We start from the raw sequence: 24,058 nt of genomic DNA on the forward strand, positions 1-24,058 counted from the left end.
GAACATAAATTATATAGGATCTATTTGTATTACAAAATATACTCTATCATAAAAAAAAATTACCCGGGCAGAATAGTGGGTGAAATCTATCTAGTATGTATAACGTCAGGCGCGACCACTGAATGGAATTTGCTACCAGTGACGTAAATTGGAATTGTTCGTAGCTTGAGTGTAGCTGACACGGTGGCAGTCTGTTTAAAGGAGACGTTTATCAGGTGATTCAGGTTTGGGGGCGGTATCAAATGAACGGGATATAATAGTCAACAAAATTGGGCCACAGAAAGGCAGTGACTTTATGTGTAGCCTGCCTTCATGTAGACATTATTTCTTAACAATTAAGATTAATTACTTATATTGACACTGAACGAGACGATAATAGTAACTTGGTAATCTTGCGGCTTCGCCCGCGTATAAAGCCTTTCCCGATACAAAAGTACTTAAGTTCTGTACGATAACAGCGCCATCAAATTATCCAAAAAAATATTTAAGAATCCCATTACTATCTGTAGGAGTAAATTACCGTGATAAAACGTTGCCTATGCATTAATCTAGAATATGGTTTATCTATCTATATCAGTTCAGTTGTGTCTGCGTCCACAAACATGTAAACCTATAAATATCCAAGCATTTTTACAAACTTTTGCATTTACTCATAATGTTATAGTAAAGTCAATAATTAGGAAATATATAATTGCATAACATTATTTAAAATACATAATTATTTTAAATTTAATATGATATGCATCATGTATAATATTTTTAAATCTCAGTGGTATTTAGATCTATTGTATAGTGATGCTGATTAAAAAAAAGATTATTGCTATACTACCTTAATTTAATTGTTAGACTGTTATTAAATTGAACATTCAACTGTCCTTGGATAATGGATTCATTACGTATATAAATAATATATTTACATGTACTTATAACGATAGATCGAGCTTTGCGAGAGAGTGGCAAATTTACAAAACAATGACAGATAAAAAATGACCATGATACATAAATAAAGCAATTCATATATCACTAATTATGAGACGATTTTAACAATCGAGGGACGGGACGTGTGATGATAAATGTTACGAGTTACCATTCCTAACTATCATTGTATTAAACACTGCTGGTATGCTCTGGTACTCTCAAATCGAAACATTTTGTCAACTTGCACACTACTTATTATGTTATAAGTAATAACGACATAGCTCTGGAGCTTGCCCAAACACTCTCGCATACAACTCACGCAAGTTAGAACTCTTGTCGGATAGTGACCAATGTTCTGTTCGTACGCAAACTACTAGTGTGGTAGGCTTAAACGTAGAACTTATGAATGTAAGAAGATTCTCTAGGTAGGAAATCATAATTGTTTTGCGTGACCGGGTAGAACTTATTTAGTTTTAATTTATGTTTTAGTGTTAGCTTTATTTTCAGGCACAACAAGGCATTGTTATACTTTTGACGTTAGTCGTTTTGTAGTTTTAATATTTTTTTCGTTGTTTGTCCAATCTGTGTTTCATTTGCCAATATGTCACAGTTATTCTACTCAGGTAATAATATGATTATATTGGTTAAAAAAATCAGCCCATAGCGCTATATTATTTATATATGGAGTAGGTATAGCTAAACGCATGTGAATCAAAAGGGACACAGTACCGGTGACCATTAGTTGAGTTCAAATAACATGAAAGTGTCAATTTCACTATTACAATTTATAACAGTTTCATTATGGTCAGAAGGCTGAAGCAACGGCCCTCTAGGCGCATTACTTATCTGGCAGACCTGAGGCGTAGCTAAGTTTTCTTTCTACAATCATTAAAGGTAATGTTATTGCATAGGAATGACATATACCTGCTATCGGTATACTTATCGTTAGGATACATGTCACTACCGTTTTTCATTGAAAAATATCTTGGTTACTGCCTGAGAACTATTTGCCATTCATTTGAATAAAGGAAACACAAAGTTTTGTAAGTTAAGCCAATATTTTTATTTATATATTTTTGTGACACATGTGTTATATATTTATACTTTCCTGTAAATTAAAAAAAGTATACACAAATTACATACAAAAGTAAAAGTATACACTCTACATAAATTGATCATAATTTCTATGTAATTATACTTAGATTTATTTCACTTAGTATCTAATACTTGGGATAACGTAGTGTGATGATTTACGAATTCTTTAATATAACGAGTATATTATGATATAATTGGTATATACAGAGACTATGATCACCTATGATTCATAGGTGACGCTGCATATAATAATAATGGTGTAATATATTAAATAAAATCACATTGAGGGCCGAATTTGGCATTGATTGTTAAAATAATGTTCAATATTCTTAAAATATTTTTAGTTAAAATAATGAAATATATAGAGAATTATGTAACGAGGCACCAGTTTTTATATTAGTTTAGACAGGGGTAATTAGTCGAGTACTCAAAGCCATTTCTTTCACTTTTGACCGGTGCACCTTATCTGAAGGCGTGACGGGAAACGACTCCACAAAAAACAAACCGCTCCGGAATTTGTTCAGATCAGGTAGTTCCTCTGAAATAGAAATTTGATTATAAATTACTTCATTCATAATATAATTATTACGTCTAAATTGTTCATAAAAAAATATATTTATAAGATATTTATCGCCAATCAATCAATGTATGAAACGAATTATAATACTTGTCATTAATCGACAGGAGCATGCTATTATTACGTAATTAATTATATTATTTTACGTAATTAATTGAAAATATTAATAAGGTACTATATCCAGTAAGAATCCGATATCTTTTCGTCGCTTTAGGCCAATGGAATTTGAACAGTGAATTCCTTCAGACACACACGAATAAAGTATATATGAGTATAAATTACAAGCAGCGCGGTATGAAGTGGCCGCGGCTTTGAGTAACTTTTTACGAAAGTTGAAATCGACGTCATTTTTAGGTTATATTAAAGGTTGAGTTACCAGAGCAACGTTTTGAGACAAATAAAGCAGTTTCCACTATTCCTACGTAGGTTTGGTATGTGTCGTGGTATGTGACATTTAAAGGTTAGGGTTGCCAACGTAGGGTCCTCCTATTATGCATATTATATCTCACTTTTAAGTAAACTGAAGATTTCCTGAGGATCAACGTTCATGCCGTTTTTCTTCAAAATAGCAGCCACTGGAAGTTCCACACAATCTGGGTCTGGAACACTCACTACGCAGGCTTGCAGAACTCCAGGGTGACTTTTGATAACTTCTTCCAATCGTAGTGGAGCAATCTGTGAATATTAATTTAACAGTAAATTTGCAAGTTCACAAAATAAATGATGGTGGCAGGACAAAACTAATTGTAGACATATAGTACAGTCTTAACACAATAGCAATAATTACAAAGAAAGTGGATATTTGATAATTCTTATAGACGAATGAATATGAGCCAAATAAACAAGAAACAGATTAGTATTCAAGAAGTTTCTAATTAAATAAATAATATAATTACGTGAAATCCGTAGTGCTTAATTATAAGTTTTTTTCGTTCCACAAAATAGTAATAGTTCTTCTCATCTCTGTAGAACATGTCCCCAGTTTTGAACCAGCCGTCATCTGTATAAATAGTTTTGGTTTCTTCTGGATTATTTAAATATCCCTGGAAATAATAATATATACTTTTTGAGTTATTAGCGACAAGTATAGAAAGTAGGAATCTAAGTAACTTTTTGTAAAATACAGTATATGAATCCCTCCAAACCGAATTTCGGCCATGGCGGCCAATCTTAACGGACATCTGCCAGGTACGCAGGAGATATTACCTAGTCGGTCCTTAAATAACAGCGGTCTACAGTATTTTTGTGCATGGGATATGTATATCTTATTGCATTATATTTATTCTTATTGCCTTTATATTATATATATGTTGTACACATATTAGCTACCCAAAAAACACCATCCTAAGCCAGCTACAGCGCACAATGGCCGACATTAATTTGGCGCGAAAGTCAAGAATGGTCAAATCGCTATAACTTTGTTAAAATCAAATATTATTAATGCCAATTCGCATTTTTTATAATATTTTAGCTTTCGAGAAATTATTATTTTTTTGTTGACCGACCGATGTAATGTCACTGGCACGTAACTAAAAAAATAAAGTAAATTTATTGTATATTTTTCTGTAACATGTTTTATTTTCGAATGTTTTTCAAATAGATTGACATTAAAATTTTATTGTTTTATTCATTTTCCAAAATGGCGTGGACGCTTAAATATGATCGCGTAGCAGTAATTGCATTATATTGTTGCGAGACTTAACGGTTTTAAAATTGCTGCGAGACCTAAATATTACGCTGAGGTTTGTGTACTGTACCATCAAAAGGTATGGTATAAATCAAATGTCGATGACAGGAAAGTTGTCGACCTCAATCCTTTACAACTCCAGCTTTACAACTTTCATAGCTTTGAACACTCAAAACTATCAAGGCACGAATCGCCAGGAATCCTGTCCGCAAGCAGAAATTGATGGCTCAAATGGGTTTGAGCAGAAAGACTGCCAAACAGTGCTTAACGTAGACCTTGGACTACGCTCTTACAAAAGAAAAAACGGCCATTTCTTAACCAACAATTTAAACTGATGAAAGCAAAAAAATCCCACGTGTGACTATGACGGTACGCTAAAAAACAACATCAGAGCATCCCGTTTACAAACGATTTTTTTTTGCATTGAATAAACTTATAACAGACAGACATTGACAGAATTTACGCCAAAAGCTTAGAAGAAGCTGGTAAAGCCGTTCCCCTGGTGCAACATAGTCATCATCCATCATCAGTGATGATTTGGTTAGGGATCTCTTACGTTGGCCCTACTGAGGTACATTTTTGTGAAAAAGGTGTCAAAACTAGGGCCACAGTATACCAAGAGACAATTTGGATAGCATTGTAAAAGATCTGTCTCAGACGCTCTTCCAAGGCAGCCGTGGGTGTTTAAACAAGATTCTGCACCGGCCCATAAGGCCAAAACAACGCAAGCTTGCTCCGAACGTCAAAATATCGGCGTCATCAAGCAGGAAGATTACTCCTCTTCCAGCCTGAATCTTAATCCTTTGGATTACAAAATATGGCAAGTTTTAGAGGAAAAAGTGTATTCTAAGCCGCATAAGAACTTGAAGAGTCTTAAAGCATCTTGGACGTAAGTAATGGCAGATGTAGAAATGAATATGGTGCGTACTGCCATTGACGACTAGCCGAGAAGATTAAGAGGTATAAAAATGAGGAGGCGGACATTTTGAGTAAATTTTATGTTACAGTCATCATTGCAACAGCATTTAAGGATCGAATAGGTATAGTGCACATATTTTATAGTGTAGATATTAGTAATGAAATTACAGTGTATTACACCGCCAATTCTCGACTCCGAGCTGCTATTGAGTAATTTTTAAAATGTATAAATCTAGTATCATTTATTTTTGGTCCGATCCGGGATGTGAACCCAGGTCCTCAACGCGGTAGACGTACTCTTATCATGTACGCATAATAACTACGCCACCGAGGCAGTCATGCTCAGTATATTTGCAGTGTGGCCAATATTATTTTATCAGTATACTAGCTTTTGCTCGCGGCTTCGCCCGCGTGAAGGTGTTTTCCAGGATAAAATTCCACTGTTTGATAAAAGTCTTACTACATATTTTCCCGGTACTTATAGGTTCAAACTAATTTTATCCCCAATCTATAATTTCAGTTCAATCAGTCGAAAATCTAAGAACATTTATACAAACTTTCATCCCCTATTTTATCCCCTTAAGGGTAGAATTTATCAAAATCCTTTCTTAGGGGATGCCTACGTCATAGTAGCTTTATGCATGTAAAGTCTTAGCCCGATCCGTCCAATGGTTTGGGCTGTTCCTTGATATATCACTGTCAGTCACCTTTGAGTTATATATTATATTAACAACTGAAGTTAGCTAAAATTGAGTTTCTCGAAGCCGACCACTATTTATGTACTATGTATTTTGAGACTATGCAATTTTGTCGCGTTCGCGATTCACTTTCACTTTTGTTGAGTTTCAGAACGCGATATTAGATCCTCCAACGCGCACGCGAATTTGAACTTTATGCAGCGGTAATAAATTACAAATTGACTCTCCATTTTATTTAGAAAACGTTTGTATGGGAAATAGAAAAATGCTGTTTTGAGGATTTTCCCGGCAATTATTCGAATTTTTCTCACCTTTTAAATCTTCCCTAGACCTCCACGAATAATTCAAGACCAAGATAAGATAAATCCGTTCAGCCGTTCTCGAGTTTTAGCGAGACTAACGAACAGCAATTGATTTTTATATATATAGATTATAATTTATGAGTACCTTGAAAAATGCGTCTCCCTTAATCCAGAGTTCACCAGTTTTTAAAGGTTGGTCTACAACTTGATTATCATTATCTACTAGCTGTAACAAAAATACAATATAATTAAGATTTTATGTCTTCTGAATAATTATAGTTAGTCATTATTGGTTCTTACTTTGAATTGGTATTTTGTCGAAGGTGTGCCAGTCGAACCGAACGGAGTGTTTTCATCAAAGTCAAACACAGGCACTAAAAGCTCGGTCATTCCGTAAACTAAGTACAGGAAAGCTCCACATTTTTTCTGTAACAATTTTTTTTATTAGCCTTTGTGTAAAAAGGGCTATAACTTAATATTTTGCTATAAAATTTTACATTCTTGCGAAGATTTATTACATTGCGGGCAGATTCGATGAGTAGGTGGTTGATAAGTATTTTGGGCATGGCGATATGCTTCGGGTATATAATACTATACAGTGAACCTTCATTTATCCTAGTGTAGATAAAATATTTACAATTGCAGCATTATGAATATACTTTCTGCTGATGGGTGCCTAGACGTAGTCTTATACCCCATAGTATATCAATTCAATCATATAAATACATTTTTATTCATAGTGTCCTGTATCATAAAAGGAATGTAAAACTCAGATGACATAAAAACTCACGCTAAATCTTTCGTATAATGGCTTCTCGATGGCGCTGCCGCCAATAACAATGTATTTGAAGCACGATAAGTCACAAATATTTTCAGCTGCTACAAGAAATTGACTTAATAAATATGGCGTCCACGCGGTCACACTTGGCTGAAAAAAAAAATGTTTACTAAAATATTCATGTATACACTATACAAACATTCTTATCCTTGATATCATGCAAATTTAAAATTTTAAATATAGTAACATGTCACAGGTAATTAAATAGCGTTATATTTTGTACATAAAAACCCGTGGAAAAATATAAACGGGTTGTATGAAAAACAAAAAAATCTGTTGAAAATATAATTCTGATTTGATTTTAATCCAAGGTTTGATTAATTTGTTTTTAGGTCGACTATATATATAAAAACATTACTTTATATTTGTTGATAAGCTGGATGAGGCTCTGTGGCGTAATTGGTACAGATGTTTGTAGCCTAGTGTATCCCACCAGCGGTCCACTCACGAAAAACAGTAAAGCCGAAACCCAATGTAGACTTCGCATGGCCATTGTGATTTCAATCCCTTCTGTGAATGGAGTCCTAAAGTATAATAAATAACACAAATTTAAATAAGAATAATAATTGTTCGTCGTTTTTGTCTACCGGTAACCAGTAATTTTGCGGTAAAGCAATAAAAAAAATATGGAAAAAACTTATTTAAAAGGCGGAATTAACAACTCTACTAATTGGAAGCTATATTATCCTATTCCTGGAGTGTTTAAGGTAGCTACTTTTGGTACCTAGAATTGAGAATAGACTTTTATTCTAAGAGCAGACAAAGAGGGAGCTGCAATAAAAAAATATTGAATATTCAATGATCGAAATTCGAATGTAGAATGTAATATATACTATGGAACATAATATAATATTCATAAGTTTTATTATTCTGCCCTCCTCTATATGAACTTTAATTGTGCCAAATCTCACAGCCCTCCGAATGCACCACGTGCTTAAAAAGGTGTACAGAGTTTCTTGTTGTCATTTTAATATATAAATCAGATAATAAGTAGGTGCTTACCACCAGCAGCATACGCCATTCAACAATGTATCAAAAGGAATAATGGCCACTTTCGGCTGTCCGGTTGTGCCACTGGTCAACATAAGCCATGCAGCTATTTTAGAATGATCGAACTCGGCTGGCCTATAAGAAAAAGTATTTAGGTATGTGAACTTCTCGCTTGTTTTTACGGCACAAAAATATACTCTTATTTTTGCAGTAGTATGGACTTTGTTTTAAGTATCAATGTACTATATAAATAGTCGGTACTTAAAGTATGGATTCTAGATATGAATCGAATATTAAATACTTAACTACCTATATTATAGTCCACCATTTCAGATATATGCATAAAGATATAGACAAAGTCGGGTGCCGCCAAACATAGGATCTACAGTAGTAAAATATGAGTACATAGAGCCGTATTAATTATACAACTCAGTTCGCTCTGAAGTGCGATATCAGCTAAAACGCTGTCAAAGTCTGTCAACTATAGAATCAGTATCTCAAGGACGTCGCTATCACTTAAGCTTTGTGTATTAAATATTTCAATAAATTAAATGTCTACTTGAGATCCTACCAAAAACTGAGATTGATTTAAAAATTAGTTTCTTTCATATTGTCGCTTCTCGATGTTCACAATTTCCTGATATAAATTTCAGCAAATCATAATTTATATATGATAATAATTATTTTACAATTTCATGATCAGGTTTCAATTATATATCTATTTTAAACTGGAAATCCTTGTTTTTTAGATAAAAAATATTATTTGATAAAATTAGTTTGGTTGTATGAATGAAATTGAAAGATAATATTAAAAATTATTTAAAATGATAAGACAGTAAGTTGTTAAAAACTAGGTGCCTATACAAACCCGTATTTAAGAATTCAGAAATGAATTATAAATAATTATGTTTTTAAATGTTCTGTATAATGTAGATGTCAGAATTGACAAGATTTTTTACCTGTAATTGTGGTCAGTTCCTTTATTTTCCTTGACATAATGTTCCAAGTCACATGTTGGGTCATCAAAAACTACAATTTGCACCTGGATTTTACTGCCAGCGAGAGCATTTTTTACTTTTTGGATATTTGCTTTTTCACAGAATATAATTTTTGGTTTAATGTATGGAAACAGTGAAGTCAAATCAGCTAAAATAAATAAGGTATTTTTATCATAAACAAGTTACAACGTCATGATCTCGGATGTCAATATTATTTTGTAAATTATTCTACCGAAAATGTTACGTTAATATTGAAGTATTGACTAATGACTAGGTGCACTAAAATAATTACTATCTGCACATGAATATAAAGTATCTGATATTTGGATTTTCTGAAATACTATGAATGGTTTATTCGTAAAAAAGAATACACGATAAATATAAAATTATTTTACGTCACATTTAACTGTTTCGACGTAAGGTTTTTTGAACACACACAGCACTATATATCATCAGGTTCCACGTATATGCAATGTTACACATATAATTTTATCTCACGTTAAGAGTCTTATATGATGTAGATATGTGGGACTACAAGCGATTTTCGGAATTCGGTCTCCTCACACTCAAGCCCGTATAAGTATTTGTGGTATAAAGATCTTTGTTCAGTCATCGAACCGGCGGTTTCTTGTTTGAAAGTTAACTTATCGCACGCTGCGCCACAGAAGTGTCCTGTTTTTGAGGCTTACTTAAGTATACGGGCAATAATAAATTTATGAGTTTGTAAATTGAGAGGACACGGGTTTTTACTGCATGATATTGATTTTCTTGTAGTTCTTGATAAACAACTGATTGAAGACTGAAGATTACGTGTTTGCATATTAAGTATATTTGAGTAAATAAGTAATACTCTTTAAGAAACAAATTTACTATGGATAGGAATAATATTTACCCTCTGTGACCATAGGGTCGATTCCACAAAAAGGATATCCATTAAAGTGGCTCGCAAAAAAGGGTATAGCTAAATCCAGATGATTGTGTCCTGATACTATGACAGGATCTCCAGGTTCCATTCCGCTGTTTGTCATAGCGCTGGCGAGCCGGGATGTACGAAGTGCCACTGATATATTAGTTTCATGAGTATCTGTTGTTCCATCGATCTGTAAAAAAGTGATAATGTATACCCAATATACTGGGTACTGATTTCACATTTTGATAAAAAGACTGCGACACAGCATTTATTTCATAATCAATGTAGTACCAAACGGACTTGGATAGTAAAAAAATCCCATTAGAATCATGTAGGTTAAATATAAACCAAGTCGTGTTTGCTAAAATAAAGTGACGAAGTACGATATTAATTTGATGAAATTATAAGAGTAAATTATTTTTCTAGTATATAATAATATGTGGACTAGGTCGACCTAAGTTTGATTCCTATATTGAATAACACCCTGTGTGGACTGTTTTAAAGCGATTTGTTAATAAAGACGGAGGATTATGGAGGGGACGATAATATTATTAACTAACTAGCTTTGCCCGCGGCTTCGTCAAAATTTGTGTGCCACAAAGTTTTTCCCGCGTAAATCCTGACACAAGTTATATAGTTTATTAATATTTAATAAAATATAACACTTGGTGCCAGAATTCTTCAAGTATTAATAACAGCCGGATTCCAGTTCGCGCAGCACATACTTATTGTAAAATATTATTGAAATATCAATGTAAAAATATTTTTTATATAAATGTTGATTAGCAACGTGGTGCAATTACAAAATATGAAATAATATAATGTAATGCTGAGAATAATTATTACCACTTATTTGTAGACATTCAATCATACACACATTTTTTATAATATTATGTATGTAGTACATACCAAAAATAAAAAGGAACATAAAAAGGTTAAGGACCTGTCACGTAAACGTATAAACCGACCAAATATAAAAGTCACACTCTAACCTATGATTCTAAATAAACGGCAATAAAAATAGCCATCTCTCTATCTTAGCCATTTAATATGATAACTGTCAAGTACAATTTACATGAAACTTTTTTTTTTATCTTTTATTTTTTCGATTAATTATAATTATTTTGAAGTTTGCGCCTAACAAATAAATGAAAAAGTACAACTCTAAACAGTAAAGCAATTTGAAAATAAAATTGTGATTTTAAATGGTTAAAATCAAAAGTGAAGAGTTGCTTGCTTATTATTTATTAACATGCAAGTCTTTTAAAAAGTCCTTTATTTGAGACACTAGGAGAGTAGAAGCAGGTTGCTCTCGGTAATTTCGCGTGAATCCTTTATGAAGAAAATGGAGGCCGCATCATTAACTGTGCTGGGGCACATGGCAATTGGCGAGAAATTATAACACATTAAGCTTTGCTTGTGGCTAAGTCTGCAAAAGTGTGATTCGCCAAAATATATATAAATACCACTGAGCATTTCCCTCGGCTAAAAGTACTTAGTTTGTGAGTTAATCCAGGTCTTAGTCTAGATCTGCTTTCCAAACACAAAACTATTTAGCGGGTTATTTGGAATGTTTTACAAACATCTAAACCGCTATTGTTTTTTTTATGCGGGCAGGACAAAGTGACCCAACTGCAGATGACGGTAAGTGGAGTAGGGTTCAATAGAATTTCGACTGAAGAGACATGATTAGTCCTCGACAGTCGACACAATTATTCCGGCCTGTTGGTATCGGAGACACAGGTTGATTCCGGAACGCGCTACGTTTACGTATGCCACTATGGCGGGTTTTAACTAATTGTGCATAGTGGTCGCTATCCGGGTGGATATAAAATATTATATCCTATGAGGTGGTAGGTGAGGTTCACAACCTCTGACATTACTTTAATATTGTAAAATCAATTGTTATATGAAAAATATTCATAATTTTTTTTGTGAACTAACAGTAACTACACTAACTGCAAAATTATTGTATATTAGGTAGCTATATATTGTTTATTATAGGTATTTATACATTTATAACAACTATATGGTAATGTTTTAATAAGATCGATTTTTTATTTTGTTGTTGTTTTATTAATGTTCCTGACTTCTTTAAAGCTTCGAGGTTAAGAGTGCCTCTGGCATTGAGTAAAACTTTATAAAATTGTATAAAAAGTGAATTAAATAAATAAGTAAAAGGCGTCGGTGGCTGGGACATATTTATCAATCAAAAGTTGTTACTTTAATACGTCCCCAGCTGAGATTCACTTTAGCATTCATTATGCTACGTTATTTTTTGTTAAATATTGTGTTTGAACTTAGAATAGACGATTTATTTTAAACAACCTTCTTCTTCGTAAAAGTTCGTATACTGGTTGTTCTTGATTTTAAGTTAAATTAAAAGTGTAAAGCCATTTTATTCGATGCCAGCGCTTTGGAAGTTTCACAAAAGTCCTTTTAGTGGCGGAAATGCGTACCTAAACGTAACTTTGTATGAAACTGTATAATTTAAACAAACACATACCTGATTCAAGCTGTTGGGGTCTTCCAGCATACCCTGAAGTAAAAGATGTCCAATGTGACACTTTTCCGGAGCTATATTTAATCTTTGTGCTGCTTTTAACTTCAAAAACGTAGCGCGCTTATTAATGTCCCGTTGTTTCACCATTTTAGTAAATTTTGATAAGAAGAAGCTTGAAACAAAACTCAAATAGATAGAATAAAAATATATAATTATCCTCACGAAAATCTACTTAATGAGTAGTCTGTTAACACCTTTACATGTTTTTATATATGTTAGATAATCTTTATTAATCACTATCAAATTTGTGATTGATAATGTTTCTTTCTGGTGGAAGAATATCGGATGCGGGTACTTCTTGTTTGATTGGGTAGTATCATACTGAAGTATGCCGTAGTATGTGTCGCGACAGTGGCTTAATTCGACAAGTCTGTCTCAGGGTTCACATGCAGCGAAACTGAGTGTCGAGCGGCGATATATGCAGCGGATGTAAGTGTGGCATTGTTCTTAACTATCAGGCTTAGGTGCCGTTAGGGGCTAGGGCGTGGTCTCTGTCCAACCCAGGATATTGAGGCACATAAAAAAGTTTTAAAAAAATGCTGAACATGGTAGCAATCATTGAAAGCAATAAGAGCGATTACTGTACCTACATGTTTTTATTTTTATAATAAGTCTATGTTTTTTTTTGCTTTCTATAGGAAATGGTGTGTAAATAAATTATTTTATTATTGCTATTAGAAATAATTAAATATTTTATGAATACTAAGTATAATAAATTATGTAATAAAATTGGATCATTTTTCAAAATTCCAAAATTATCAAATCGAATGTATTCGGTAATCCCTCCCTCCTTCATGAAAAATGTGCCTTGGTACCCCAATGCTATTAAGTCAAAATTCCTTCAGAATTATTTATGGCATAAAAAATAGAAAAGCATCAATCGAAAAAAAATATGTTCTACGCATACAACCTTTACTTGTGTACCATCATAACTGAAGGAGCAATAAATCGTAAAGAAAAGATCACTAACGGGTCATGCTAGTATTCGTGCGATAAACAAAAACTTTAAAACCAATTTGAAGCGATGAAGACCACGTAGATTTGTTTTTTGTTTAGCGCCTATGATTCATGTCATGCTTTCTGTGTATTCAGCGTTTTGTAACAAGTTTAGTGTTTCTAGTTTGTGTATACAGTTCATTATTTTTTCTGGCTTATCAGTAAAAACTGATTGCTGTTGATGTGTTTGTTCAGTTAATAAATTTATTTAACCGATTTCAAAAAAAGAAGGTAATCTATTCGAAGTGTATTTTTTTAAAGTGTTTGTTACCTCAGAGCTCGGTCATTTATGAACCGATTTAGAAAAATCTTTTTTATTTGAAAGAATATACCTTCAAATCGGTCCCATAGATTTTTTTTCAAAATAGATTCAGTAGTTTAGTTTTAAAACTAAAAAAAGTTAGTAAAATAATTAGGTCGTCCAAGTAAACTAAATTGCGAATATTGCTTTCTTGTGATGGTTTTAGTGGCATTTTTGCGTTGAGTTTGGTAGAATTCACTTCTCACTTACATACATACATATATATATAAAGCAAAGGTGTAACACCTAAGCTCCATAATAAGAGCGCGTTCGAAACATATCAGTTGTGTTTTTACGTTGGCTTTGGTTGAATCTACTTCTTATATACATACGTATATATATAGCATCACACCTTTTCCCCTTTTTAGGGGTAGGCAGAGGTGAACACTTCAGCGCGCTTTTCGTGCCTTGTGCGAAATATATCAGTTGTTTTTTTGGCGTTGGGTTTGGTTGAGTCTACTTTTTATATACGTACCTATATAAGGCATCACACCTTTTCCCCTTTTCAGGGGTAGGCAGAGGTGAATTCCTTAGCGCGATAGTCGTATAGTGAGCAAAACATATCAGTTGTGTTTTAGCGTTTGGTTTGATTAAGTTTACTTTTTAGATACATATACAGCTACGTATATATAGCATCACACTTTTCCCCTTTTTAGGGGAAACCAGAGATGTAACTCCTCAGCGCGATAGTCGTTTCGTGATCGCAACTCAACTACGCCATCGAGACCAGTCTATTTTTGATTAACACTATAAAGCAAAAAAAAAAATAACAAAAAAACCGCCTTCACAAACTACTAAAAAGCAAATAATTATTTCACATAACAGGTATATAATGGTTACTAATTTTTGAGTCAGTGACTAATTGGTGGTGGTAAAATTTTTTGTTATCTTTTTTTTTACTTAATAAGTAGTTTGCGAAATGATCTTTCTTTTAGTGCCGTTGTTTGAATTTGATGAAAACACTCTACATACTTAAAGAGTACAATTTCAGTAGTACCTGCACTATATTGGATAAACATTAAAGTAAGATTACTGTATAATTCTTGCAGCCATTGCATTCTCGAATTACCTATATCATTGTTTTACAGTCAATAGGTTGAATAATCAAGTTTCAGACAAGTCTTTTGAAACTGGGAACTCTGTAAATAGCTATAGTATTATAGTTTATAAACCCGAAAGAATTTAATAATAGGCGGTTTGTTAATTCATAGTTTTCGTCTAAGTCATACACTAGCACTAAAATGTTGGTCATTTCGTAAATCAATAGGAAACTTACATATTTTCTGCAATAACCCTTTTATAGACACAAGTAAAACTTAATAAAGTCAGGAGGGCCATTCAGTCTATAGGGGCGAATTCGTCTTTTTGCAATTACGTGCCATTTATTGGAAGTACAGCTTTGATAGATAGGTAAGAGAGTGAAAAACAATAACTATTTACCTATACAGCCATCAAAGCTATCCTTTCATTAGAAAGCCTGTGAAAAGGACACGCCGTCCTAGACGGAACAGGGCCATAACTTCATGTTTTTTATATGTATTCTGTACTTGCATCTTTATATTGGCAAGGATTCATTAAATTATAAGCGTATTGGATAAGTCGACGTAGAAAATGTTTCTACGATATTTTCCGCTCACCAAAATGATAATCTATTTATTTAATTCACTAATAAGGTCACATTGCTATTTCCATCGGCAAAGTTTTATTTTTTATCATCTGTCTATGATAGTTTTAGTTTTCAAGGTTAATAATTAAAAACTTAATTATTTATTCGCTGTCAACTTGTTGCTGCTGTCAGCTTTGTAGTAGTTTTTTGAATGCAAAATGTTGACAGCTTGTTGTTGGCAAATTGTGTCGCGTGTCAGGTGTGGATTAATATTTTAAAAGAGCTCATTTGCTCATTTTTATGGTCATTTTGGCTTATCTATCCGCTTGTAAGAGTTAATGCAGCGCAGTTGGAAAATGACATAAACTAATAAAACTTCAAGTTATTTTATTGAAGATTTTTTTACACATGATGGTAACCGGAGTAGGGTCCAGATGAAGTATCGACTGATTAGTGATGATTATCCCTGACTAATCGACACAATTATGTCGGGCTTTTAAAACCAGATGTATACAAGTTGATCTCGCAACACGATGTACTGACGTGGCCCACTATAGCGTCTTTTACACCCTGTAAATGGTGGTCCTTATCTGGGCAGATAAAAATATCGTACGACACTAGCTATTTTAGATTTTGATTGATGATATGAGAATGGCCTTCATATAATAAATAAACGGAATTACCACGAGAAGATTTATTTATATTGCTCTAATATATCAGTCTTCTTTAATATATCAGCTAAAAAATCAAAAGAAACAAAAACTTTTTAAAAACAATCTTTTTTTCTTTTTAATAAAAAAGAACTAAAAAGTAAAAAATAATTTAAACCCGATGTATTAAATATTCGCGTTTTTATTTCAGGCACATTTTTTAATAAATAAAAGCGTGTCACATTGATGGAGCTAGCAAATTTAAAAAAAACACTATAACATCTGAAATGTTTTTTTGTTTGTCAGTGTTTTTATAATTGCAGATTTGATATTTGTGAACTTTTTACAATATTTATTTTGTCATTTTTTAAAATATATATAAAATACATATACCTCAACAACTTGGTATGAAGACCATAAAACTTTAGAGTGGTGGATTTGGCTTCACCCTCTTTCCTCTTATTACGCTATGCAACTGTCAAAATGCGGTGTATCCATTTATCATGCTATATTTATACTATTATATAAAGCTGAAGAGTTACTTTTCCATTTAACCACAAATGGTTAAATGGAGAAAAGAAAGAAATTTTTATTACTGAAATGCTGTAAAATAATACACAAAAACATTTTCTCTTGGTTTAGATTGTTGATATTATATAATAAGGATTTCAATGTATGTACACAATTATGAGTATTTATATCTTTTTATAACAAAGAATTTTTCGCTATATGGCATTATTATTGCACTGTTAGCATTTCCAAAAAATGCAATTTGATAAAAAAATGCATATGTCTAGGCTATAATTACAGTAGGACAAATCGATAGACTCTTTATTTGTCAAAATCGACCCACTAGGAACTCTAGAGTGGAATCTACAATGGATACATACATAGCTAGTACATAGGGTGTTAAAATCAATACATTTTCTCGTTTCACCGTAGTTGGGGTGATAAAAATGGTTTAAAATTAGTTATGTGTTTTTATTTCCTGGGCCTTATTTTTTCCTGTCTTAGAAGAAAGAAGAAGGAATCATTGAATATTTTTTTCATTAAGATGGTATTATAGTTTTATGTAAACTACATATTAATAATTATGCAATATTATATTTGCATTCAAATATTCAATTTATTGAATAAGTACATTTCTAAGCTTGAACACTTTTCTGATGGATTATATATTGCTTTCGGTGCGAAATCTGATAAAACGGCCATAATATTAAGCAGCTGCATCTAACCCGGATCTTATTGATTACTCTGCATGATAATATAATCAATCAACATTTGATATGTATTGATAGTGATGGCATTTGAATTCTGTATAATTGGAGCATTATAACCAATTGGTTCTAACCAATATTGCGATAGTTTTACACCTTCTCGGGTATAATAAAAGCAAGGTTAAGTAATTTATCATTTAAAGTCGAAAGAATTAAAAAAAATGTGTGGACTTTCGGATGTTTCTTAGAAATTTCTAATAGGTACTCCTAAACGTCGAATCAGCTAATCGGTTATGGATGAAATTTTACAGAGCGATAGAGATCGTGTGCTGGATTTATGCAAAGGCTATTATCGATTCCGGTGATTTGCTTTCATTAAAAATAATGGAATTTTTATTCTATTTTTTGAAATAAATGGCGCCGGCGTTTTTCGGGTGCTGCTATTAGTCGCTACAGTGTTTTAAGGACTTGTAGCGAGAAAGGTTTTTCCCCCGGGCGTGGGTGCGAGGTAGAGGTACACCTAATAAATAATATATTTCTACGTACTGCTATTCTTAATTCTATATGTATGTCCAGAGGCGGCCTTTGGGGGAGGCGAACCCGGCAACCGCCTAGGGCCTCGCGCTTACAGAGGCCTTGCGCGGTGCCTCGCAGGACCTTTTTTTTACGATCTTACCGACAAAAATGTTAAAACAGGGGAACGTTTTTTTAGTCTGCCCGGGGTCTCGCGTCTGTTTCTTTTTACTTTCGCCTAGGGCCTCGCGTCGTTCAGGGCCGCCACTGTGTATGTCGTAGCGCCACGCCGTCCCAATATAGGTGCGATGCGGCTGCATAGAGATAACTATGAGATTTCTAAAAGAATATTAACATTTAATATGGGTCGATTTTGATAAAATAAACACTAAATGTTACTCAGTAGGTATGAAGCTTAATTAGATTTTGATTTCTATGCGTGACTTTTGCGGAACAAATTAATTATATTATGAATAAATAAATTGATGTATTACGTTATCTATATTTTGCATGAATCAGTCAGAAAACTTAATTTATGGAATATTTAGATACTTACGATAGATAGTCAGGTAAATACATAATCCTTCCATTAACTTAAATTAACCAAATATTTTTGCGAAAAGATAATCAGTTTTTGTTGTTGCTATTCGATATAAAAAGCGTAACACGAAAGGAATTTACTTTGTTTATAAAGTATTTGTTTAGACGAGTCGTTAGCCGCAACTAACTTGCCATAAAAAATCTACTTATAAAAATTGGTAGACCACCATATTACCTCACTATCAATTCAATCACAAAACATTACGAGCTTACATAATAAATCAAAATATGCCGGTTTATGCTAAAAAACCGAGTTATAATTATGTAGGAAAATATTACAGGAATACCAAAAACACTTTCCACCGATTTTTTTTTTTATAAAAAGACACTTTATTACACGTGAACTAGCGGTTGTCCGCAAATTTGTTCACGTGAACTACAGAAATAATATGAATAATTATCATAAAACATATTACTCAATCGTTTATTCAAATTTCTGTAACAAAAAAAAAATATGTCCTAAGTTCGATAAGTAATAATTATAATCTAACTGAGACTGAGTATTCCATCAGAGTAGGTTTTGTTTTTTTCGTATACGTAATATATGTAGTACAAGGTCTGCGGGTTTTCAAACACGCCAAACGGTTGGCCCGATACGCGAACCGCTTGGTCTCGCCCGGTCAATGGTAAGTCACCTAGTGGTTTGAGGACGCATGGCCAGTGCGTTTCCGGCTCCCGTCACACGCGCACACGCATCGTTCGAGCTCCCACGCGATACCGCTCATTATACCTAAATGTGTCTTTTACTTTTTATTTTATTGAGGAAAAACTAACATTTGTGCATTAGATACGACTAAATAAGCACGTATATACATACTTGTAATCCTTTATGGTTCTGAGTGTAAAATAATGATTATGTATCAAGTGATAATAAAATATTAGTCGTCAATCACGCGTATTCTATAATTTTACTCGCCTCGAACCACCAAAGAAAACTATATTATTATGATGTATCTGTCCTGTGGTAAATCACGGCATAAAGACCGGTCCTTTTCGAAGGCTTGCGTAGGGACATGGATCCAACACGTAGAAGCCCCTTTAAGATACATTACTCTAGTTGGGGTTTATACACCTTGCAAGTACTCCCTCTGTCTGTACTTATGGAGGAAATACAGCCAAAGACAGCGCTTGTAAGGTGCAGGGCCTATTTCGGAAAAGATGGGAATTATACTGGGTCTATGGATGGGATCTAACCGGACTGGTAGCTGGGCTATTGATTGAGACAACGGGACGCCTGCCAAGTAAAATGTCTCAATCTTATATATTCAAAGCAGAGGGTGACTTGCTCCCCCCCCCCCCTTCCGTAGATGGGCATTCCATAAGAGGCGTAAGCCAAAGACGCAACACCGGTGTGGGTGGCTAAAGGGTGTCCAGAGGTGTGCACCTGGGGAGGGAGGGAGCTTCCAATGCCTGGTGGACGGGGCGGAATTGGCTCGGCACGTCGGTGAGGGTCTTAGCATCTTCACCGACCGAAGCAAGATTGAAGGGAAAGTCGGAGCGGCGCTGTCCATATGGAACGGTGCCGCCGAGACGAGTACCAGAAAATTGCGGCTCGAGCCATACTGCTCTGTCTATCAGGCGGAACTTCTCGCCCTCCGCAAAGCCGTGGAGGAGGCGCTCCGTAGCGGGCTTCCTGCGTGCGGCATCTTCAGCAACGCAAGGTCCGCTCTCGACGTCGTCGCCAGAGGTGATTCCCTCCACCCCATAGCGTTTGAAATAAAAAAATTGATAAAAGAAGCCAAAAAACGCACCCAGAAAATTGAGCTTTTCTGGGTGAAGGCACATGTGGGTTTGGAGGGAAACGAGAGGGCGGACGTACTCGCTAACGATGCCGCACAACACCTGAAGACCCGTGCGCACTACGACAAATGTCCGGTTTCGTTCGTCAAACGACAGATCCGAAAGGACTCGATTGAGCCGGAGATACGCGGACGGAGAGACGGCTTCGGTGACGAAGCTGTTCTTTCCGGACGCGGTCGAGGCGCACAGGGTCGTAAGGCGGATCGCCCTGGACGCCACACTGACGCAGGTGTTCACGGGGCACGGCGGGCTCTCCGAGTACTTGCATCTGTTCAAGTGCAAGGAGAGCCCGGCGTGCCAATGTGACCCTGACGTTCAGGAGACGGTCCCACATCTCCTGCTCGAGTGTCCCATCCACGCAGCCGATAGATATGAGCTGGAGATGGATTTAGATGCAAGCTTGAAAATAGAAAATATACATAGAATAATGAAAGATAAACATAAAATAGATAGGTTTTTAAAATATTGTAAAAAAATAGTATATAAGATAAACAATAGAAATAAGTAAAAATAAGAATTGTTAAATGTATATATAATGATATATATATAATGATATATATATAATATGCGAAGAGTCCCACACAAAAAAAAAAAAAAAGAGGTGTGCACCGATTACACCATCGCGGGTCGCTGTCGCGTTCCGGAGCGGGTTTCCTCGCTATAACGCAGATTGAGCACTTCCACCCTGGGGCGTAAATTTGGCGTTCTTAGCTCTTGCGACTTCCATCCCTAGCCGGCCTGTTAAGGCAAACCAAATGTCAGGGGGTCTCATTTACCCTTCACGGGATCAGGGAACGCGGTATCGCCACTCAACGTCGACTCGCCACAAAGCCGCCCCTGCGGGCTTATTATGATTATTATTATAAAGTTAATCGTGAAATATAAGTTTTTTCATGTGCTTGAAAGCAGTATGTCTAGTATTAAGTGATAGATTATTCTGAACGTAAATAAATATAATTTATTATCGAAATATGTATATCCATGATCGCCATCATCCATGATGAGCACAACCAATCGGCTCCATGAGATAAGTTGCATCCAGGACTAAACTGATAGGGAGATAAATATTAAACAGATCAGTATAATTTTGATAACTATCTATAAATACAGCGTTTCCTTTAGTAATATGTCTAACGTTAGTTTCATCAATCCCTTCTTCTCTTATCCAACCTTTCTCATTTTTACCTTTTTACTATATATTATATATATTTAAGCAATATATTTGTGTAAAATATGTGTTGGCGTATTGGTGGTAAATGCTGCCGAGCGGCGAGATTAGCCGCGCCTCGCGCTGTCGCTGTCGCCGCCTGTCCCATCCACGTCCCCGGGGCGCGAATCCAATTTAGCAACTTGTACCCGTTATTGTGTCTGCCTCTGTTTGTGTGCTCCCATAAGAAAACATTTCTTTATAATAAATGACGCCTCATAATAACGACGATTGATAGTTTCAATAAAGCGCGTAGTCTCACAATGTAGAGCCCGGTCTAGCTTTATGAGTTTTCATTTCTTTTGTAACGAATTATTTTGTTTATCGTGTACTATACATTTTTCTATAGATGTGCCTACAGCAATTTAAGCCATTATACAGGAAACTCTACCTATGCCATTCTAGATTATTTCAAATTAACTACTACCCGTTATATAAAGTATTCGGTTTCTTAGAATCAAAAGAGAATTTTAAACTAAATTAAGTACGTTTAGCTTAAAGATACATTGCACCTCAGTGCTATTATGAGATTCCCATGTATTACACAATGTAAAAAAAAATATTTGCACTGAATGCGTAACGATTCCTATTAATCGCCTTTTTAGACTCTCCATAGAGAGGGGGCCCAGGCAGTTTTATTTTCGGCGTCGAAATTTGCGTCTGGTGACGGAAAGTACTGGTATGTTCCTGATAACTCTCGGGACTCTCTTTCTGTAAGAATACCCAGTCGTAAAAGTGAATCTGGACTTCTGGCTGTTCACCTTGATTGACATTTTTACCAACAGTAAGAGAAAATTACTGTCACGCGAACGTTGCGCCCTTCGCCCAAAGTTAACTAAAACATAGACTATGTGTAACATAGAGTCATAGCAACAATAGTTTATAAAAATCATACAAATCAGAAACCTAGCGGTCGACGATGATTGAAATGTGTTAAAGAACAAATACACACCGAGCTGCAATGTAATCTTCTTTCCAATTCGAGTTTCTATTGCTCATTAAATATTTTTTGGTGTCGTGGCTTAATTTAAATTGAACATCGTTTTTGTATAAGAATATAATATGTTAAAACGTAGGCACAAGCATCGCCAAGCTGAAGTGAAGATGGGCAGAACCGTTTGCTAGATAGGACGATGACAGGAGGACCAAGACAGTCACCAAGTACCCGAGGAATGATCAAAGAGAGAGAGGCAGACCACCAGCCCCATGGTCCGATGATACCGCGAAGTGAGCTGGCAAGCCATGGACCGGGCTCACATAGATCTGGAAAGAGTGGCGTGATAGCGATGAGGCTTGTACCCAGCAGCGGATGGTGACGAGCTGATTTGTTTGATTAAGTGCTTATATTGTTTGTGTCTAAAGTTTATATGTTTTTTGGAGTGTTGTGGTTTTTTCTTATTATTCATTCATATTGATGCAATTTTTAATCATTAATTTATATACTGAAACACCTTTAAGGATAACTATAATTATTGGCAAAGTAAAAGATTAAGAGCTATTTAATTTTTATTTGAAACTAACTTTTGCCCGCGGCTCCGCCCGCGTGATATAGTTTTTCGCTATAGAGTTTTCCGTTATAATCTCTTAAAAGTTATAAATTTTCCCCGTTTTTGCAACAGTTTTCATTACTGCTCCGCTCCTTTTGATCATAGCGTGATGACAAAGCGCGAGTCATCCTTAATCTGTGAGCTATCCAACACTAAAATATTTTTTCATTTCGAACCAGTAGTTCCTGAGATTAGCGCGTTTAAACAAACAAACAAACTCTTCTGCTTTATATAATAGTAAAAATATACTATGTCCGTCTCCCGGTTCTAAGCTATCTCCCGACCAATTTTCATCGAAATCAGTTTAGCCGTTCTTGAATTATAAATAGCCACACACGACTTTCTTTTACATATATAGAGATGTGAATATGTCGAAAAATCACCATTATAAAAATGTTTTCACTTTCACTGTCTTCAACATATTCATAAAAGCGTCGTTCGCAGCGAATGTCAAATTTATTATTATCATTGTTATTGTTAATTAAGATTGGTTGCAACTATTTGAAAATAATTTGAATTGAAAATAAAACATCTAATTCATTGTTAAATTACTAGCTGACATAACTTGGTAATTGATCACCTTTAAAACAGTTAAATTTATACTGGTTTTCTTCTTATCCAGCCATTAATTATAGGGCTGAAAGTGTTTGGAAGTTTATTATGAGCATTAGTCCAGATACTCACAATATAATTTGCTCGACGGAACTGATGGAGTAGTTTGGTTTTGCTAGGTGATTAGGTTAGTTGGTTGGTTTTACTATTAAATGCTGTATTTCGAAAACTGTGGGTATATGTATGCTGAAGACGCAGTATTAACATCAACTATTCCTACAACATACATGTAGTATGCATCGCAAATATAATTTTGAATTGTGTATAGTTTCAGCTATCTTGTTTCGCGTCTTTATCACCAAATAATTCAAGATCGCCGAATTTAACAAATGCTTGCTCGACATTCCGGATATTTGTAATATATTTTGAATGGTCTTTGCTTTCCTTTTTTAAAGAAAGCAGGATTATATTCACATTCTGTGACAGCATGAGAACCTGGACTTTTGCACTAAGATGGTCTCAAATGCACAAATATCTGGGTTAAAATAACATATCGCGCATGAAAAATGCTCGCT

At 34.6% G+C, this 24,058-nt stretch overlaps 3 protein-coding genes across 3 annotated transcripts in view; 2 read left to right on the plus strand and 1 right to left on the minus strand.

Moving 5' to 3' along the window:
* Nucleotides 1-1,957: 1,957 nt before the first annotated feature.
* Nucleotides 1,958-12,697, minus strand: LOC115442509 (luciferin 4-monooxygenase). Its single transcript, XM_030167552.2, has 11 exons — nucleotides 12,438-12,697; nucleotides 9,914-10,121; nucleotides 8,983-9,169; nucleotides 8,036-8,158; nucleotides 7,392-7,557; nucleotides 6,986-7,123; nucleotides 6,496-6,621; nucleotides 6,341-6,421; nucleotides 3,487-3,633; nucleotides 3,100-3,265; nucleotides 1,958-2,551 (listed from the first exon to the last, which is right to left on the minus strand). Exons 1-11 carry the CDS (start codon nucleotides 12,579-12,581, stop codon nucleotides 2,415-2,417), a joined length of 1,623 nt encoding a protein of 540 aa, XP_030023412.2. The 5' UTR covers nucleotides 12,582-12,697; the 3' UTR covers nucleotides 1,958-2,414.
* Nucleotides 12,698-12,904: 207 nt separating this feature from the next.
* Nucleotides 12,905-24,058, plus strand: part of LOC115442533 (zinc finger matrin-type protein 2) — a 168,988-nt gene continuing 157,834 nt past the window's right edge. The window contains exon 1 of the mRNA XM_037443254.1: nucleotides 12,905-12,923. The gene's annotated coding sequence lies outside the window, so the exon portion shown is untranslated. The remainder of the gene's footprint in view (nucleotides 12,924-24,058) is intronic.
* On the plus strand, nucleotides 19,233-20,483 carry LOC119190702. Its single transcript, XM_037443120.1, has 2 exons — nucleotides 19,233-19,241; nucleotides 19,743-20,483. Exons 1-2 carry the CDS (start codon nucleotides 19,233-19,235, stop codon nucleotides 20,481-20,483), a joined length of 750 nt encoding a protein of 249 aa, XP_037299017.1.

The sequence above is a fragment of the Manduca sexta genome, chromosome 26 (assembly GCF_014839805.1).
Source record: "Manduca sexta isolate Smith_Timp_Sample1 chromosome 26, JHU_Msex_v1.0, whole genome shotgun sequence".
NCBI classification, from domain to species: domain Eukaryota; kingdom Metazoa; phylum Arthropoda; class Insecta; order Lepidoptera; family Sphingidae; genus Manduca; species Manduca sexta.

What these genes read in the sequence shown, in the direction of transcription:
- LOC115442509 (XM_030167552.2), bottom strand. Translation starts at nt 12,581, where the DNA reads ATGGTGAAACAACGGGACATTAATAAGCGCGCTACGTTTTTGAAGTTA. An exon ending in ACCCCAACAGCTTGAATCAG is followed by an intron (nt 10,122 to 12,437) that starts GTATGTGTTTGT and finishes ACTTTTTTACAG; the next exon opens with ATCGATGGAACAACAGATAC. An exon ending in AGGGAGACGCATTTTTCAAG is followed by an intron (nt 3,634 to 6,340) that starts GTACTCATAAAT and finishes TATTATTTCCAG; the next exon opens with GGATATTTAAATAATCCAGA.